General features: G+C 36.9%; 1 protein-coding gene and 1 long non-coding RNA gene across 4 annotated transcripts in view; one reads left to right on the forward strand and one right to left on the reverse strand.

The window, feature by feature from the left end:
- The window catches only part of LOC138422334 (uncharacterized), a 36700-nt gene extending 17544 nt beyond the window's left edge, over nt 1-19156 (reverse strand). The window contains exon 1 of the long non-coding RNA XR_011249837.1: nt 19066-19156. This is a non-coding gene — a long non-coding RNA (uncharacterized lncRNA). The remainder of the gene's footprint in view (nt 1-19065) is intronic.
- SENP5 (SUMO specific peptidase 5) overlaps nt 1-19883 on the forward strand; it is a 48140-nt gene that overhangs the window by 21959 nt on the left and 6298 nt on the right. For all 3 annotated transcript variants that reach the window (XM_069556648.1, XM_069556656.1, XM_069556666.1), the window contains exons 3-7: nt 4365-4470; nt 4629-4767; nt 5017-5064; nt 11126-11203; nt 17463-17600. In XM_069556648.1, the coding sequence (XP_069412749.1) occupies nt 4365-4470; nt 4629-4767; nt 5017-5064; nt 11126-11203; nt 17463-17600 (509 nt within the window). The remainder of the gene's footprint in view (nt 1-4364; nt 4471-4628; nt 4768-5016; nt 5065-11125; nt 11204-17462; nt 17601-19883) is intronic.

The raw sequence follows: 19883 nt of genomic DNA on the forward strand, positions 1-19883 counted from the left end.
TTAAAACTCAGTATTCCAAAGACCAAGATCATGGCATCTGGTCCCATCACTTCATGGCAAATAGATGGGGAAACAGTGGAAACAGTGACAGACTTTATTTGGGGGCTCTAAAATCACTGCAGATGGTGACTGCAATCATAAAATTAAAAGAAGCCTTATCCTTGGAAGAAAAGCTATGACAGACCTAGATGGTGTATTAAAAAACAGAGACGTTACTTTGCCAAAAATGGTCCATCTAGTCAAAGCCATGGTTTTTCCAGTAGTCATGTATCGATGTGAGAGTTGGACCATAAAGAAGGCTGAGCACCAAAGAATTGATGCTTTTGAACTGTGGTGTTGGAGAAGACTCTTGAGACTCCCTTGGACTTCAAGGAGATCTAACTAGTCAATTCCTAAAGGAAATCAGTCCTGAAAATTCATTGGAAGGACTGATGCCAAAGCTGAAACTCCAATACTTTGGCCCCCTGATGTGAAGAACTGACTCATTTGAAAAGAGCCTGATGCTGGGAAAGATTGAAGGCAGGAGGAGAAGGGGACGACAGAGGACGAGATGGTTGGATGGCATTACCAACTTGATGGACATGAGTTTGAGCAAGCTCCGGGAGTTGGTGAAGGGCAAGGAAGCCTAGCATACTGCAGTCCATGGGATTGTAAAGAATTGGACGTGACTGAGTGACTGAACAACAATCAATTAACTTACAAATATAGATGGAGCACTTTCAAAAAAAAGTCGATAAACTGAATGTATCCTAGACTTAAACTGTAGCATAATGTGAGGATATAGGAGTTTTTACAGTTTTATAGTTTTTACACATTTAGTGACCTATACTTATTTTAACAGGCTAAAAGAGGAAAATCATGGCATCTCAGCAAGTACTGAAAGCCTGTTGTTTAGTCGTTGTGTCCAGCTCTTTGCAACCCCATAGACTGTAGCCCATTAGGCTCTTCTGTCCATGGGATTGCCTAGGCAAGAATACCGGAGTGGGTTGTCATTTCCTTCTTCAGAGGATCTTCACAACCAGATCAAATCTGCATCTCCTGCATTGGTAGGCAGATTCTTTACCACTGAGACACCAAGGAAGCCCAATCTAACAATAATAAGACATTTTAAAGCATGATAGAAAACTCAGAAGCAATAAAAATATATATATACTGGTTTGATTCCATAAACATTAAAATCTCATAAGTACAGATAAGAAAATTTGTAAGTGAAAATTTGAAAAGTTTAGGTACACGTGTCCTTTGACCCAGAAATTTTAATTTTAGCAACTGTGTTCTAAGAAAACACTAGAATGAGGATATATTGAGGGCTTTAATTGTAACATTATTTAGACAGCTAAAAAGTAAGAACTTAAATGGTTGTCAGTAGAGAATTGGTTAAAATACGACAAATCAATTTAATGGACTACTGATTGTTTTGAGAAGGCGATGGCACCCCACTCCAGTACTCTTGCCTGGAAAATCCCATGGATGGAGGAGCCTGGTAGGCTGCAGTCCATAAGGTCGCGAAGAGTCGGACACGACTAAGCGACTTCACTTTCACTTTCCACTTTCATGCATTGGAGAAGGAAATGGCAACCCACTCCAGTGTTCTTGCCTGGAGAATCCCAGGGACAGGGGAGCCTGTTGGGCTGCCGTCTATGGGGTCGCACAGAGTCGGACACGACTGAAGTGACTTAGCAGCAGCAGATTGTTCTGAATTAACTTAGGAAAAAAATTAGTGTGTTGAATGTAAAAAAGCAGCTTCAAGAAGAATGAATATAGTTTGCTACTTACATTTTTAAGATATACATCTTCAGAAGGGCATAAAAATTCTAAAGGAATTATGAGGTGGCTGCCACATTATTTTAAAATGTTTACAGTCATATACTAGAAAAAGTACTCAGAGCTTTTTCCCATTTCAAGTTTATGAAAATATTCAATCCTGTTTTCTAGACTGTTGTGTTATTTCTACGTGTAGCTGTTTAGAAAAAAGTGGATTCCTACTGCATTCTTTAGATCAAAATGAATTTCAGCTGTGAATAAGAGATTTAGTTTGTATTTCTAATGCTGTTAATTAATCTTTTCTGCATGATTATGGAATGCAGTTCAATAGGCAAACTTACCAGGCTTCTCTGGTAGCTCAGTTGGTAAAGAATCCACCTGTAAAGCGGGAGACCTGGGTTTGATCCCATTTAATCCCTGGTTTGGGAAGATCCCCTGGAGGAGGGGATGGCAACCCATTCCAGTATATTTGCCTAGAGAATTCCCATGGACAGAGAAGCTGGGCAGGCTGCAGTCCATAGGGTTGCAGACAGTCGGATACGACTGAGCACAGCACACAGCTTATGTGAATGGTGCCTACTAGATCTTATTGGCAAACTTAAGGCTGAATGAATTCCTAGTTTAGAAGCTCCAAATTTTCATTTCCTCCTCTGATTAAACTGGAACACGGAACTCCCTTTCTCTTCTGTGTGGCTGAATCCTAGACCAGAACCAGACATAGGCAAGCAACTTTGCTTACTATACTCTTGTCTTAAGCCTTTCAAATTGGGAGCCTCTGGTGGGAGAGTAAAAGGAGGAAAGTAAGTTTTCCACACCTTTGTCTGTTCCTGCCGCGTACAAAACAGTCCCTGCCTGGAACAGACTTTGTTGTGATCATTCCTGTCTATTTTATATTGATGCTTAACAGAGGCCCTTCTTGAAGTCAGAAAGAGGAAAATAAGAGACTTACAGTCCTCATTTTTTCTATCTACACACAGTGGACTTAACTGTCAGACTGATGGTTAGCAGACTGTTGCTCTTCCCCACTCAGCATCAATGAATAGCCTAAGTCATATCTCTCTTCTGTGAGCCTCTAAGCCTTCTCTCAGCTTCTTTGAAGTTACTTAATATCCTGGTTTTAATTCCTAGGATATCTTTAGGTATATTTCTTCAGTGGATCCTCTTGGAAGCCATTAAAATGCATATACATGTTACTTAAATTGATGTAAAGACTAGCCTGTATTCTGGCTAAGAAGTCATCCTTTAATTGTTTCCGCTTTTAAAACGTGCCTCACCAGCTATTATCCAGTTAAGCTCACCTCATAGGGTTATGCAGTATCATAAGTATTCAGTTCAGTCGCTCAGTCGTGTCCGACTCTTTGCGACCTCACCATGTCAGGCCTCTCTGTCCATCACCAACTCCCGGAGTTTACTCAAACTCATATCTGTCGAGTCGGTGATGCTATCCAGCCATCTCATCCTCTGTCGTCCCCTTCTCCTCCTGCCCTCATCCCTCACAGCATCAGGGTCTTTTCCAATGAGTCAACTCTTTGCATGAGGTGGCCAAAGTATTGGAGTTTCAGCTTTAGCATCAGTCCTTCCAATGAACACCCAGGACTGATCTCCTTTAGAATGGACTTGTTGGATCTCCTTGCAGTCCAAGGGACTCTCAAGAGTCTTCTCCAACACCACAGTTCAAAAGCATCGATTCTTTGGGCTCATCTTTCTTCACAGTCCAACTCTCACATCCATACATGACCACTGGAAAAACCATAGCCTTGACTAGACAGTCCTTTGTTGGCAAAGTAATGTCTCTGCTTTTGAATATGCTTTCTAGGTTGGTCATAACTTTGCTTCCAAGGAGTAAGCGTCTTTTAATTTCATGGCTGCAGTCACCATCTGCAGTGATTTTGGAGCCCCCAAAAATAAAGTCTGACACCGTTTCCACTATTTCCCTATCTATTTCCCATGAAGTGATGGGACCAGATGCCATGATATTCGTTTTCTGAATGTTGAGCTTTAAGCCAACTTTTTCACTCTCCTCTTTCACTTTCATCAAGAGGCTTTTAGTTTCTCTTCACTTTCTGCCATAAGGGTGGTGTCATCTGCATATCTGAGGTTATTGATATTTCTCCTGGAAATCTTGATTCCAGCTTGTATAATAGCTATCAAATTGTATGATATTAAAAATGTCTTAGAATTTGTCCTCTGTTGAGATGTGAAATTTCATACCTTTATCAATAGTAAATACAACTGACAGTGATCTCAACAATTCCCTCTAATTGTGAATTTTAAAAAGATAATTTCTTCAGTTACCAAATGTGATAGACACATTTAACCAGGTGATTAAACCGTTTAGATTTTACCTTTAGGAGATAGACTTCTTCCCCAAGGCTAAGCCACTGAAAAATGTCAATCTTTAATTTCAGCTAGCTATTCTCTTTTTAGCAATCCAAAGTGAAATGATACCTTATCTTTTAAAAGATTTCTTTTTAGTATAATACATTTAGTAATGTAATTTAAACATATGTTATATTTTGGGTATAGGTTAAGTATCAGGACAGTGACTTTGCTGAAAACGGCTGTTTCCATCTTAACTTTTCTTTCTTCCTTTATTTAAGGATTCCTAGATGAGGTTATGAAGAAGTATGGCAGTTTGGTCCCACTCAGTGAAAAAGATGTCCTTGGAAGATTAAAAGATGTCTTTAATGAAGACTTTTCTAATAGGTTTGTCAATAATGCTTAAGTTAAGCCCTTGAAAAGAAAATTATTGGCTTATAGGACTTTTCTCTTGATTAAAAAAAAAAAAAAACAAACCTGATACTTAACAATAAACTGAGTTAAACTTTTGTTGTTGTTTTACTTTCAAAATATTTCTGTTTCAGAAAACCGTTTATCAATAGGGAAATAACAAACTATCGGGCCAGACATCAAAAATGCAACTTCCGCATCTTCTACAATAAGCACATGCTGGATATGGATGATCTGGCAACCCTGGATGGTCAGAATTGGCTGAATGACCAGGTGAGTGTACTGTATATTCTCACCATAGAAAAGCTGCCGAGGATGTTGGACAGTGAAGTGTGAAATGCAGCCTCTGGGCTGGCCTCACAGTTATGGAATCAAGTATTCTTCATTCCTTACTATAGTGACTGCTCACTCACCCGGTATTAGAAAGGTTTGATTACTATTAGCAGTAGCTATGTTATTCCTTCTGAGTGGATGTTCTGAATTGTATGTGGGGTTAATGGGTTTTATATTGACTTTTTATAGGTCATAAATATGTATGGTGAGCTGATAATGGATGCAGTCCCAGACAAAGTAAGTGAAAACTTTTTCTACAGGAGAGAGGGTCCTATGTATTAAAGAAAGAAAGCCAATACAATATTGTAAAGTAATTAACCTCTAATTAAAATAAATAAATTTATATTAAAAAAAGCTTTTTCTTTTTAAAAAAATTGTATGTAATTATTTGATATTTCTTAGATTTTTAAAAAGATGTTTGTCTTGATCATGTGCTAGAATTGGGCATAAGTTCTATAAAATCATGTGAGCATAAAGTCATGCCAGTGTTTTCCTGCTTATTTATTTCAGAGTGGGTGTATTTTTGATAACTTAGGGAGGCTTTTTTTTTTTTTTTACATGCACAAAAAGGACTGTTCGTTTTAAGCATTTAAATTTAACTTAAAGAATTTTTTTAACTTAATGTCTTATTCTCTTTAAAAATGTAGTAAAGTGTGTTCATCTTCACTTTTTCTTGGATTAATCTTTGATACTCAGTTTAAATACAAACTAACCCCCATTAAACTCTAAAATTCCCTTAAGAGCTTAGTTCCATATCAAAAAGCTATTTTTTTAATTTAATATATTTTGTTTCTGAATACTGATTGCCTGATTGTTAGCCATTAATTTCAATAAGCAAAACCTTTCCAATAAAGCAAAACCTTTTTAAGTACTTTATAAACTTTCATAAGTCTAATCATTTAAACAGGTAAATATAAGGAATCTCAGATTCCAACACTTTATTGATAGAGACAAAATGTCATAACTTTCCACTTAAAAAGTTGATTAAACATTTTAAATTGGAATCATGAAGCTAATCTGTCAGATTCTCTATTTTGTCTAATTCTCTTAATCAAAGTGTAAATCTAAACATTCAGATGATTTTTAACATAAAAGTATTCATTGCAAAACTATAGTTTCCCTTTATTACCACTACATTTAATTCTAAACCTTCACGGTATAAAAAAGACACAACTGAAAGTGGTTCTGAAAGTATGGTTGCCAAACCAGCAGCATCAGCATCACATGGGAATTTACTAGAAATGCACATTTTTGAGGAAAGTAGGGAAAACCACTAGACCATTCAGGTATGACCTAAATCAAATCCCTTAATGATTATACAGTGGAAGTAACAAATAGATTCAAAGGATTAGATCTGATAGAGTGCCTGAAGAACTATGGACAGAGGTTTATGATACAGGAGGCAGTGATCAAGACCATCCCCAAGAAAAAGAAATGCAAAAAGGCAAAATGGCTGTCTGAGGAGGCCTTACAAATAGCTGAAAAAAGAAGAGAAGCTAAAGGCAAAGGAGAAGAAGAAAGACATACCCATTTGAATGCAGAGTTCCAAAGAGTTGAATGCAGAGTTCCAACTCTCTCTCCAAAGAGAGTTCTTACCTCTCTTCCAGGGAGAGATAAGAAAGCCTTCCTCAGAAATCAGTGCAAAGAAATAGTGGAAAAAAATAGAATGGAAAAAACTAGAGATCTCTTCAAGAAAATCAGAGATAGCAAGGGAACATTTCTTGCAAAGATGGGCACAATAAAGGACAGAAATGGTATGGACCTGCAGAAGATATTAAGAGGTGGCAAGAATACACAGAAAGACACAAAAAAGATCTTCACGACCCAGATAACCATGATGGTGTGATCACTCACCTTGAGCCAGACATCCTGGAATGGGAAATCAAATGGGCCTTAGGAAGCATCTCTACAACTAAGCTAGTGGAGGTGATGGAATTCCAGCTGAACTTCAATTACAAATCCTAAAAGATGATGCTGTGAAAGTGCTGCACTCAATATGCCAGCAAATTTGGAAAACTCAGCAGTGGAAAAGGTCAGTTTTCATTTCAATTTCAAAAAAGGGCAATGCCAAAAAAGGGCAATTGCCAAAAAAGGGCAGTGCAAAAGAATGTTCAATTCTTTGTTGTGCACAATTGCAGTCATCTCACATGCTAGCAAAGTAATACCCAAAATTATCCAAGCCAGGCTTCAACAGTATGTTAACTTCCAGACATTCAAGCTGGATTTGGGAAAGGCAGAAGAACCAGAAATCAAATTGCCAACATCCGCTGGATGATCGAAAAGCAAGACAATTCCAGAAAAACTTCTATTTCTGCTTTATTGACTATGCCAAAGCCTTTGACTGTGTGGATCACAATAAACTATGGAAAATTCTTAAATGGATGGGAATACCAGACCACCTTACTTGCCTCCTAAGAAATGTGTATGCAGGTCAAGAAGCATCAGTTAGAACCGGACATGGAACAACAGACTGGTTCCAAATCAGGAAAGGAGTACATCAAGGCTGTATACTGTCACCCTGCTTATTTACATTAGAGAGCAGAGTACATCATGCAAAATGCCGGGCTGGATGAAGCACAAGCTAGAATCAAGATTGCCTGAAGAATATCAATAACCTCAGATATGCAGATGACACCACCCTTATGGCAGAAAGTGAAGAACTAAAGAGCCACTTGATGAAAGTGAAAGAGGATAGTGAAAAAGTTGACTTAAAACTCAACATTCAAAAAAGGAAGATCATGCCATCCAGACTCATCACTTCATGGCAAATAGATGGGGAAACAATGGAAACAGTGACAGACTTTATTTTGGGGGGCTCTAAAATCACTGCAGATGGTGACTGCAGCCATAAAATTAAAACACACTTGCTCCTTGGAAGAAAAGCTTTGACCAACCTATACAGCATATTAAAAAGCAGAGACACTGCTTTGCCAACAAAAGTCCATCTAGTCAAAGCTATGGTTTTTCCAGTAGTCATATATGGATGTGAGAGTTGGACCATAATGAAAGCTGAGTGCCAAAGAATTGATGCTTTTGAACTGTGGTGTTGGAGAGGATTCTTGAGAGTCCCTTGGATTTCAAGGAGATCAAACCAGTCCATCATAAAGGAAATCAGTGCTGAATATTCATTGGCAGGACTGATGCTGAAGCTAAAACTCCAATACTTTGGCCATCTGATGTGAAGAACTGACTCATTTGAAAAGAGCCTGATGCTAGGAAAGATTGAAGGCAGGAAGAGAAAGGGACGACAGAGGATGAGATGTTGGATGGCATCACTGCCTTGATGGACATGAGTTTGAGCAAGCTCCAGGAGCTGGTGATGGACAGGGAAGCCTGGCGTGCTGCAGTCCCTGGGGTTGCAAAGAGTCAGACACGACAGAGTGACTGAACTAACTGAAAGTAGTTCTCAAAGTACGGTCCCCAAACCAGCAGCATCAGCATCATGTGAGAATTTACTAGACACGCAAATTTTTGGATCCATCCAAAATTTCTGGTAAGTCAGAAACTGGAGAGTGGGTCCTAGCAATCTGTTTTAATCAGCCCTTCAGTTTCTGATGCACTCAGAAGTTTGAGAATCACTGCCTAGAGATGGCTACTATAAGCATTTTTGTGGATACCTAAAGCTCCCTGGTTCTCAAAACAAATGTGCATTAGAATCCTCAGATACCAGATTGCTGAGCCTACTCTCATAGTTTCTGCTTTATTAAGTCTTTAGTGGGGCCTGAGAATTTGTATTTTAACAAGTTTCCAGATGATACTTACACTGCTGGTTTGATGGCCACATCCTGAGAACCTCAGCTTTTCATCTCAAGTGAGTCAGTTACTGAGTAAACACTTGAAGACCATAGTATGTTTACTCTCTGGTGAGCTGATACTCATTTATAAGCCAGAATTTTAAAAAGGCCAAGGATGCAGAACATGATGTGCCATATGACTAGAGTAATTTTTTCAGTGTTAGCAGTGACCTTTTTATAGTTACTATTGGGCTTCCCTGATAGCTCAGTGGGTAAAGAATCCGCCTGCAATGCAGGAGACCCTGGTTCAGTTCCTGGGTCGGGAAGATCCCCTAGAGAAGGGCAGGCTACCCACTCCAGTATTCTGGCCTAGAGAATTCCATGGACAGTCCATGGGGTCGCAAAGACACGGACAGGACTAAGCCACTTTCACTTGCATGACTTACCAGTTCAGTTCAGTCGCTCAGTCGTGTCCAACTCTTTGCGACCCCATGAACTGCATTACGCCAGGCCTCCCTGTCCATCACCAACTCCTGGAGTTCACCCAAACTTATGTCTATCAAGTCAGTGATGCTACCCAGCCATCTCATTCTCTGTCGTCCCCTTCTCCTCCTGCCCACAATCCCTCCCAGCATCAGAGTCTTTTCCAGTGAGTGAACTCTTCGCATGAGGTAGCCAAAGTACTGGAGTTTTAGCTTCAGCATCAGTGCTGCCAGTGAACACCCAGGACAGATCTCCTTTTGAATGGACTGGGTAGATCTCCTTGCAGTAAAAGGGACTCTCAAGAGTCTTCTCCAACACCACAGTTCAAAAGCATCAATTCTTCGGCGCTCAGCTTTCTTCACGGTCCAACTGTCACATCCATACATGACCACTGGAAAAACCATAGCCTTGACTAGACGGCCCTTTGTTGGCAAAGTAATGTCTCTACTTTTGAATATGCTGTCTAGGTTGGTCATAACTTTCCTTCCAAGGAGTAAGCATCTTTTAATTTAATGGCTGCAGCCACCATCTGCAGTGATTTTGGAGTCCCCAAAAATAAAGTCTGACACTGTTTCCACTGTTTCCCCATCTATTTCCCATGAAGTGATGGGATCAGATGCCATGATCTTCATTTTCTGAATGTTGAGCTTTAAGCCAACTTTTTCACTCTCCTCTTTCACTTTCATCAAGAGGCTTTTCAGTTCCTCTTCACTTTCTGCCATAAGGGTGGTGTCATCTGCATATCTGAGGTTACTGATATTTCTCCCAGCAGTCTTGATGCCAGCTTGTGCTTCTTCCAGCCCAGCATTTCTCATGATGTACTCCGCATATAAGTTAAATAAGCAGAGTGACAATATACAGCCTTGACGTACTCCTTTTCCTATTTGGAACCAGTCTTTTGTTCCATGTCCAGTTCTAACTGTTGCTTCCTGACCTTCTCAAGAGGCAGGTTAGGTGGTCTGGTATTCCCATCTCTTTCAGAATTTTCCACAGTTGATTGTGATCCACACAGTCAAAGGCTTTGGCATAGTCAATAAAGCAGAAATAGATGTTTTTCTGGAACTCTCTTGCTTTTTCCATGATCCAGTGGATGTTGGCAATTTGATCTCTGGTTCCTTTGCCTTTTCTAAAACCAGCTTGAACATCTGGAAGTCCATGGTTCACATGTTGCTGAAGCCTGGCTTGGAGAATTTTGGGCATTACTTTACTAGCGTGTGAGATGAGTGCAATTGTGCGGTAGTTTGAACATTCTTTGGCATTGCCTTTTTTTGGGATTGGAATGAAAACTGACCTTTTCCAGTCCTATGGCCACTGCTGAGTTTTCCAAATTTGCTGGCATATTGAGTGCAGCACTTTCACAGCATCATCTTTCAGGATTTGAAATAGCTCTACTGGAATTCCATCACCTCCACTAGCTTTGTTCGTAGTGATGCTTTCTAAGGCTCACTTGACTTCACATTCCAGGATGTCTGGCTCTAGGTGAGTGATCACACCATCGTGATTATCTGGGTCGTGAAGATATTTTTTGTACAGTTTTTCTGTGTATTCGTGCCACCTCTTCTTAATATCTTCTGCTTCTGTTATGTCCATACCATTTCTGTCCTTTATCGAGCCCATCTTTGCCTGAAATGTTCCCTTGGTATCTCTAATTTTCTTGAAGAGATGACTATAGGAGTCTACAAATCCACATTCCTCAAGTGGAATTAGTTTTGTACTTCCCATCCCTTGAGTTCAAGGTAACTGTTACCTTTTTCTTTCATAGCCTTTTTCAACTTTATCACCTGATTTGACAAGATTTATCAGATTGTTTCTTTACTTGATTGGATTCAGGTCATCTGTTTACTGCCCCAGTCCAGTTCTGATAAGATACCACATCTGTAAGGTCATTCTAATGAAAATTTGAAATAGTCTTTTGTGAACTGCTGTAATGTATGTTTTTGTCATTATTTTTAACAAAAAACTTCTCCTCATTTTTTTGTCTGTCTTACATTCAGGGATTTTTAAATTTCCCTTTTGTTGTGAATTTAAGTCCTGACACAGCCTAATATAATCTTGAGTGCTTGTATTTGATGTCTTTCTAGGTTCATTTCTTCAACAGCTTTTTTCATAGACAGCTGGTTACCAAAGGATATAATGGAGTAAAAAGATGGACTAAAAAGGTATTTGCTTTATTTCTTTTTTATTCTAAATTTGAAATGCAGATGAAGCTATCTTTACTGCCAATATGATACATAGTAGAAACAGGCCCATTGACTTAAAGTTGCTTTTTATTATTTCTTTTAAATCTTTTTGTTTGAAAGACAAGACACTAGTAAAATTTCTCAGTCTATCCAGTTGACTGGAATCTGCTATAACAGAAAGCACTGGATTGGAAGTTAAAGGTTCTGACACTATTATTAGCTGGCTGTGCAACTTAGATAAGATTAATTTGGGCTTTAGATTGCTTATTTATAAAAACAAAATGATAAAGCAATCCCTAAGGTTCTTTCCAACCTTAATTTCTCTCTTTATTCATTGACTATGTCAGAAACATTATTTTAAAAGCCTATTTATGTTCTATTTTTGATATTAAGGCTTATGTAATTGTGGGTGTAAATTATTTTTGCAAAGTACAAACAGCTGATTGAACATTGCTAGGTAGGTTTTTTGTGCAAGGCATCATCAGTAGTGCCAAGATAAACTAAATTGAAGAGTGCACATCTGGGGAAATAATGAACTCAGGATTCAGACCTGGGTTCACATCCTGGTTCAGCCACTTAAATAGTTGTAAGACCTTAGGCAAATTACTTAATTCCCTTAAGCTTTAGTTTTATCATTTAAAAAATGGGAATGTCAGTTTTATTTATCTTGTGAGAATTAAATGAGAATGCATGTAAATCAGTAAGCATATGATAAACACACATTAAGTGGTCATCATTTTTATCTTATGCTGGTAGAAGCATGGGAGAAGAAAGAATAGCCGGATTGCAAAGACCAAAGATGAGAGTGGCATGAAGTGAATCTGATTCAGAGATGCAGGGCCTTGTGGTCTACATTTTAAGTTTTATCCTAAATGTGTAAGAATCTATTGAAGGGTTTTAGGTGACAACATCCAATTTGTATTTTGCTCTAGTGGCACTGAAGATGGATGAATGTGGGAGCAAAGTTGATGTGAGTAGGAGGCTACTGCAAATTAACTGTACTTTAAATTACAATAGTAGAAGAGATGGGAGTTGTTCACAAATACGAGTGTGACCTAGGAAGTAAATTAACAGGACTTGGTGATGAGTAGGTTATGAGGGATGAAGAAGAGGAATTGCGAAAGATGACTTCTGAGCATGTAACTTGTGCCACTAGATGGGCTGTGTTGATGTTTATATTAGAAAAATTGAGGACAGCTAATTAGTAGGGGATTGGTCAAGTGAAAAATATATGTCCGAGACTTCCTTGGTGGTCCAGTGGCTAAGACTCTGGGCTCCCAATGCAGGGTCCTGGGTTTGATCCCTGTCAGGGAGCTAGATCCATCCCACATGCTGCAACAGAGATTGCGAGTGCCACAATTAAGACCTGGTGCAGCCAAATAAATAAATAAAAGTAAATATAAAATACATATAAATGAAGATATGTATATGCATCCATATAATAGGATACTACTTAACCAGGAGAAGTTACATAGCTGAGGAAAGATGATCATGTGTAGTATGGAGTAGAGAAAGGTTAGACAGGTATATCTTGAAGGTATTGTTGGTCTGGTTCCAGACCACGGCAATAAAGTGAATACTGCAAAAGTGAGTCATCAGATTTTTTGTTTTCCCAGTGCATATAAAAGTTATGTTTACACAATAGTCCCTTATGTTTGCAATAGTATTATGGATAAAAAAAATAATGTGCATACCTTAATTAAAAGTACCTTTTTGCTTAAAAAAAAAAAAATGCTAACCATCCTCTGAGCCTGAGTGAATTAGAGCAATGATATCAAAGATCACTGATCATGAATAACTATAATGAATATAATAATAATGAAAAAATTTGAAATATTGCAAGAATTACCAGAATGTGGCAAAGAGACATGAAGTAAACAAATGTTGGAAAAATGGTGCCAATAGGCTTTATCTATGCAGGGTTGCCATAAATCTTTAATTCATAAAATAAGCAGTATCTGCACAGTACAGTAAAACAAGGTATGTCTTGTAAATAGCATGGAAATTTTTCTGAATAATAAATGACATGAAATTGAAGGAATAAAGCCAAGTATAATTCAGTGTCATTTCATTAAATATAATAAATTAAATTGTTCCATCCCGTGGACCCTCTCAGATTGGATTAAATCAGAAAATCCAACTATATGTGTGTATAAGAAACAAACATAAAATAATATGAAAAAGCTTGAAAGTCAAGTGACAGGTACTAGGCAAATGCAAACCAAAAGAAAGGAGTGGCGGTGGCAAGCAACAGGAGGAACAGTAGTATTAACAGCAGATGAGGTAGAACTTAGGGTGAAAAGCACACTGTGATGAAATTCTAGTATATAGGAGATAACCGTGATTACAAAGGCAAGGAGACTTTGGCAAATAGTGATATTGAGAGACCTCTTTCATAGTTGGACAAATCTAGCAGATAAAAAATACGATCATATATAAAAAATACAACCAGTGTTTTTGGTTTAACAGATCTTTATACCCCTCAAAAAAGAGAATATACACTTATTCTTATATCCAAGAAACATTTGTAAAAATTGGTCATGTACTTGGCCAAAATTATTACATATACTATTCCTTAACCAGAGTTCAATCAAATAAATAAATAATAAAAGGTATCTAAAAAAATCTTTAAAATGTTCACAAATATACATATTACTTGATATAACCCTTGGGTCTAAAAGAAAATAGATTATATAGTAAAGGACAGAAAAGGGAACACAATCTTAGCAGCCGCTATGGAATAAAATGAAATCTCTTTTGAGAAAAAAAAATAGTCATAAATGCTATTATTATTAAAGAAAAAAGGAAAAATAGAAGAATTAAGTACTGAGTTTGATTACATTAAGAAAAATTATGGAGCAACCAAGAATTTGGAATGCAACAAATAGTGAAACAATGAAAGTACAAAGAACATCCACAGCAGAATTTTAAAAAATTTATCTCAAAGCAGCAGAGTCCATTCTGTGTACAACTTAAAACTCTGATGATATAAAAGAAAAATGAATTAATTCAACTATATAAAAAGATAAATAGTAAACTGGGAAAAATATTTGATATTTATGTCAAATATTTGATATCAAATGTATATTTATATCAAATATCAAAGAACTATTTTTTAAATATATAAGCACTTCTACACATCAGTAAGAAACAACCTCACCAACTCAATAAAAAAATGAGTGAATGATAAGAATGAAAAGTATTATAAAGAAGTCCTTGAGTTCTGGATATAAGTCTTCTATCAAATCTATATTTTTTATTGTTTTGTCTCAGTCAGTCTCTAACTTTTCTCCCTTATTTCTTTAACATGCATTTTGATGAATAGAGACTTTTATTTTTATGAAATCTAATTTACCATACTCTTTTCTTTTATAGTCTTGCTTTCTATATCCAGTCTAAGAAATATTTGCCTCATATATTTTCTTCTAACAGCTTTATAGTTTTAGGTTTTATATTTACATCTCTGGTGCATCTCAGTTTTTGTGTAATCATAAGGTAGGGATCAAGGTTTTTTTTCCCCCTCCATATGGTTGGATGGCATCACCGACTCAATGGACATGGGTTTGGGTGGACTCCAGGAGTTGGTGATAGACAGGGAGGCCTGGCGTGCTGCAGTTTGGGGTCGCAAAGAGTCGGACACAACTAAGCGACTGAACTGATATATATCCAGTTGTTTCAGTGGCATTTCCTGAAACGACTTCTCTTTCCCATTTTAATTGCTTTGGCATCTTTGGAGAAAGTTAATTGACCATATATGTGTGGGTCTCTTTCTGGACTTTGTTCTTTTGCACTTTGTTCTTATGCTAATACCACACTGTCTTGATCACTGTCTTTACAGTTTGTCTTAAAATCAGTGTAAATGGCCATGTTTAGCCTTCTTTTTCAGATAGCTTTGGCAATTCTAGGTCCTTTTGCATTCTTGTTGAAATTTCAGAATCAGTTTGTCAATCTCTACTTTTAAAAAACTTGCTGGGTTATATTGGAATTGTGTTTAATCTGTACGTTCATTTGGAGAGAATGGAGGCCTTAACAGTATTGTCTTTCAGTCTGTAAACATGGTATATTTTCCATTGATTTGTATCTTTAATTTTTTTCAGCAATATTTTTTAAATCTTAGTGTACAGATCTTGCACCTAAATGTATCAGGTATTTCTGAAACTGCTATAAACAGAATTTTTAAAATGTTACATTTCAATTATTTGCAGTAGTATAGAGAAATACAGTTGATTTCTCTATATTTACCTTGTATCCTGTGACTTGTCAAACTCACTCACTGATTCTAGGAGATTTTTGTAGATTCTATGAGATTTTCATAAATGATCTATAGATACTCTTTATCAAGTTAAGGAAGATACCTCCTATTTGTGGTTTGCTGACAGCTTTTAATCATAGATAGATGTTAAGTTTTATCAAATGCTTTCTCTGTATCTAAGAGATGGTGCTATGTTTTTTCATCTTTATCCCATTAATGAGATTCAGACTGAAGGAGCAGCACCTAATCTTGAGACATGTCAGTCTTAGAGCTACATGATGGTTCTTGAAGCTTCAGCTTGGTCATGACATAAATTCACTTCTCTTTACCATGCATAGGTTAAAGCAAAGCATGTGACTACATTTCTCCCCCTGGGAGGGGCAGTGAAGCCACATGGCAATAGGTAGTTCTGTATAATCCTCTTGCAGGGAACTGAAAGTGTTAGTTGCTCAGTCATGTCTGTGTCTGACTCTTTGCAACCCCATGGACTGTAGCCTTCCAGGCTCCTCTGTCCACGGGATTCTCCGGCAAGAATACTGGAGTGGGTTGCCATTCCCTTCTCTAGGGTATCTTCCTGACCCAGGGATTGAATCTGGGCCTCCTGCACGGTAGGCAGATTATTTACCATTTGAGCCTCCCTCTTATAGCGAGGACAACAAATAATTGATATCAATAATATAATTGACCACACATATCATTCTTAATTGTATGTAATAAGGTTGTATGTGTGTGAAAATTATTAAAGAAGAAAAAGATCTGGAAAGATATAAACCAAAGTGTATCTTTTTATCTGTACTTTGTAACTTTTATTTTAAAATTGCCTTATAATTAAAAAGCTTCTTTTTAAGAAAAATGTAAATTTGGTCTCATTTAATACTGTATTTTAAATATGATTCCTTGTTTTAGATACTCAGAATTTTTGAGCCGGAAAGGACCAGTTGTCTGTCCTGTTTAATATTTCCTGTCCACTTTACCTCCCAAGTTTGCAGAAGTGCTTTGTTCCAAGGTCATGTAAACTAGTGGAAGAGTCTTCTAGAGCAGGACATTATCTGAATATCAGAAAGCAAAGAAGCCTTGAGAAATAGTTGCTAAGAATCTAGTTTAAAATAGTCTTGTAATTGTTTTAACTCAAGGAATCACTAAAATACTCATAAAAACACCTGAAAGGAGTCCATTCATCCTTCTGTTGACTACCTGCTTCTTTATCATCCAGTCCACAACTGGGATTTTAAGTGGTATAGTGAGTGCTTCTAGATTTTAAAGGACATGTATTAGGATATGAAGCGTGAATTGGGATATAAAGGACATATAAATAATTATCAAGGATATTTTTCTCAATTTTGACAACTGAGAGATCCAGGGTAGTGATAATGATAACAGCTAAGATTTATTGGCCACATATAATGGTTAAGCATACTTTATGCATTTTACATGTATTGTCACTCTCAACAACTTCATAAAGTGGATACTATTGTTATCTGTAGTTTGTAGTTGAGGAAATCAAGGCACAAAGAAGCTATGCAAATTACCAAAGTCCTCTGACCACAGAGCTACAATTTGAACTTGACCAGACTTATTATACTGAGTCTCTAGAAGAATGCTAAAAGAAGGTTATGTTGTTTTCTAATACCACAGTTCCTTCCTAGATAGGAATTGATTCTAGGTCAAATATATATATAAGAAAATTATTTACGCTTAAAAAATAAGTTAAATCATGTTAGGTAGTTAATAAGCACAGGTTAGCAGGTTAAGTGGAAAACAGTGCTTTCTGTACCTTCAGTTTCCTTATTGTTGTATATTTTAGCTTACTAGATATAAACTAGTAAAGATCTGGTTTTAGATTAAGATCTGGCTTCAAATTCTGTCTTCAATTCCTAGATTTATGACCTTGGGCAGGTGAAAGGTTAGTAAATGGAAACTGCTGTTTCTTGTTGGTTTGGAAAGCCCATGGTGATGGCTGCATTTCTTTTATTTTTTCTTGATCAGGTGGATTTATTTAAAAAGAGTCTTCTGTTGATCCCTATTCACCTGGAAGTCCACTGGTCTCTCATTACTGTGACACTCTCTAATCGAATTATTTCATTTTATGATTCCCAAGGCATTCATTTTAAGTTTTGTGTAGAGGTAAGTTAATATACTCCCCCACTCCTTTTTTCCTATTCATTTTGTCATTGACCAAATGGTATCTCAGCTCTAGGATAGAGCAGCAGAAGTCAGTACCACAGGTGATCAGGTTCTGTCATGTCATGTCAAAATGTTGGCAGAGAAATGGACTATAAGAGGAACCTCCAGATGGGAAGAGGTAGCAGTCCAGGATCTGGATCCCTCTCTGAGATACCTGTCCTATTTGGATTTCATCAGATTTTTTTTTCAGTCATTCCCTTTAAACTACATTTCGAATATGGATAGAAATCATTTTCTGGGACTTCCCTGGTGGTCCAGCAGTTAAGGCTCCATGCTTCCACTGCAAGGGGCACAGGTTTGATCCCTTAGGGAACTAAGATCCTGCATGCTGTGAGGTGCAGCCAAAAAAACAAACAGAAATAATTTTTCTTGGTTTCTCCTAGAGCTAAAATTAGTTTGTACCTTCAAAATAACTTTTGTAGAATGAATCATAGCCAAGAGAAATCAGCTGGCAAAATATTAGAGTTCAACAAGATGGCAGGATACAAAGCAAGAAAAATCAGTATGTTTCCTGATTTTCCTGCACTAGCAAGAGCTAGTTAGAAAATGTAAACAGATTTCATTTTTAAAAGCAACAAAGAGGTAAATTACCCAGGAATATACCCTAACAGAAAAGGGGACATTCTTTGAGATGAAAACTCTAACGTACATAAAGGAAATCTGAATAGATGGAAAGATAGGCACACTCAATATTAGGAGATTAATTCTCCCTGAACTAATATAAACCAGTTTTTGTCCTAATCAGTTTCTCAGAAGGATTTTGAATGAAACTTGATAAACTCATCGAGAATTTATATTGCAGAATTCATGTCATGAACAGCTAAAATAGATTTGAAGTAGAAAAAAACTGAAGGTCTACTAGATGTCAAACCATATCACAAAATTTTAATAATTGGTTAGGAGTAGACAAGTAGATTGATGGAACAACATGAAGAATCTAGGAATAACTCATGTATATGTAGGAACTTAGTAAATGATAAAGTTGAAGAAGGACAGGCTATTTGATGTATGCCTTGGGAAAGTTAGCTATTTGGAAAAGTAAAATACAAATTCTGTTTAATACCATTCATATATAAGAAAAACAAATTCCAGATGGAATAATGGTCTAAATATAAAACTATGAAAGTTAAACTAAAATATAGATGTTATGTTCTCAGAATATGAAAAGCCTTCTTATCCAGAACCAAAAAAGCAAGACTATGTCATAATTTTAAACTTACATATGTCATAAAGTTAAAAGGAATTGACTTGGAGACAATGTTACTGACATATATTCACTTTCTAGAATATAAAAAGAACTACAGATGAGTAAAAAAAAGAAATATGTAAGAAATGGACAAAGGATAAAATAAGTAATTTTTAGGAAAAATGCCAATAGCTGTTAAACCCATGGAGAGATGCTCACCAGAAAATAGGAAATGTGTTGCAGTCAGTGGGGTTGCAAAGAGTCGGTCACGACCTAGTGAATGAACAACAACAAATTAAAATTACCTCAGGGTTCCATTTTTTGCCTATTATGTTAGGAAAAGTTTGATGGTACTAAAGTGGGTGTAAGGAAATAGGCATTCTCATATTTTCTGGTGGAATGTATAAATTAATACAGCCATTTGGGGAATAACTGCAGTTCTAGTTGCTTCTAAGTGCCTTTTAAGTCAAAAAGATGCATATCCTATTACAAACTAGTTCTGTTTCTTGGTCTATACTCCATAAAAGTACTTGTGTATGCACACAAGAATGGGGCACACACCAGGGTGTTCATTGCAGCATTATTGACAATAGTGAAAAATCAAAATGCACTAAACTTTGCTCTACCAACAGAATAGCTAAGTAGACACACTGTAATATATTCACATTATTACACAGACCACAGCAGTTACAGAATATAGTATTGGTTGGCCAAAAAGTTCGCTTGGATTTTTCCATACCATCTGACAGAAATACCTAACTTTTTGGCCAACCCAACAGATCTTTGTGTCTTAACATGGAAAGATTTATAAGACCTACCAAGTTTGAAAAGGCAAGTTGCAGAATGATACAATATATGGGGGAAAAAAAATACAAATATACAGACATACACTTGTGTATATATACATGTACATACACATTTCTCCTCCACCTTCAGAGGGTTAATTTAATTCATGCAACCTCTGACTTCACCCTTACAAAAAGATAGGCAGAGAAAGATATGCACAGAGAGGTGGAGGGCGTAGGGGAAAAGTAGAA

Source organism: Ovis canadensis, chromosome 1 (genome assembly GCF_042477335.2).
Source record: "Ovis canadensis isolate MfBH-ARS-UI-01 breed Bighorn chromosome 1, ARS-UI_OviCan_v2, whole genome shotgun sequence".
Taxonomy (NCBI): domain Eukaryota; kingdom Metazoa; phylum Chordata; class Mammalia; order Artiodactyla; family Bovidae; genus Ovis; species Ovis canadensis.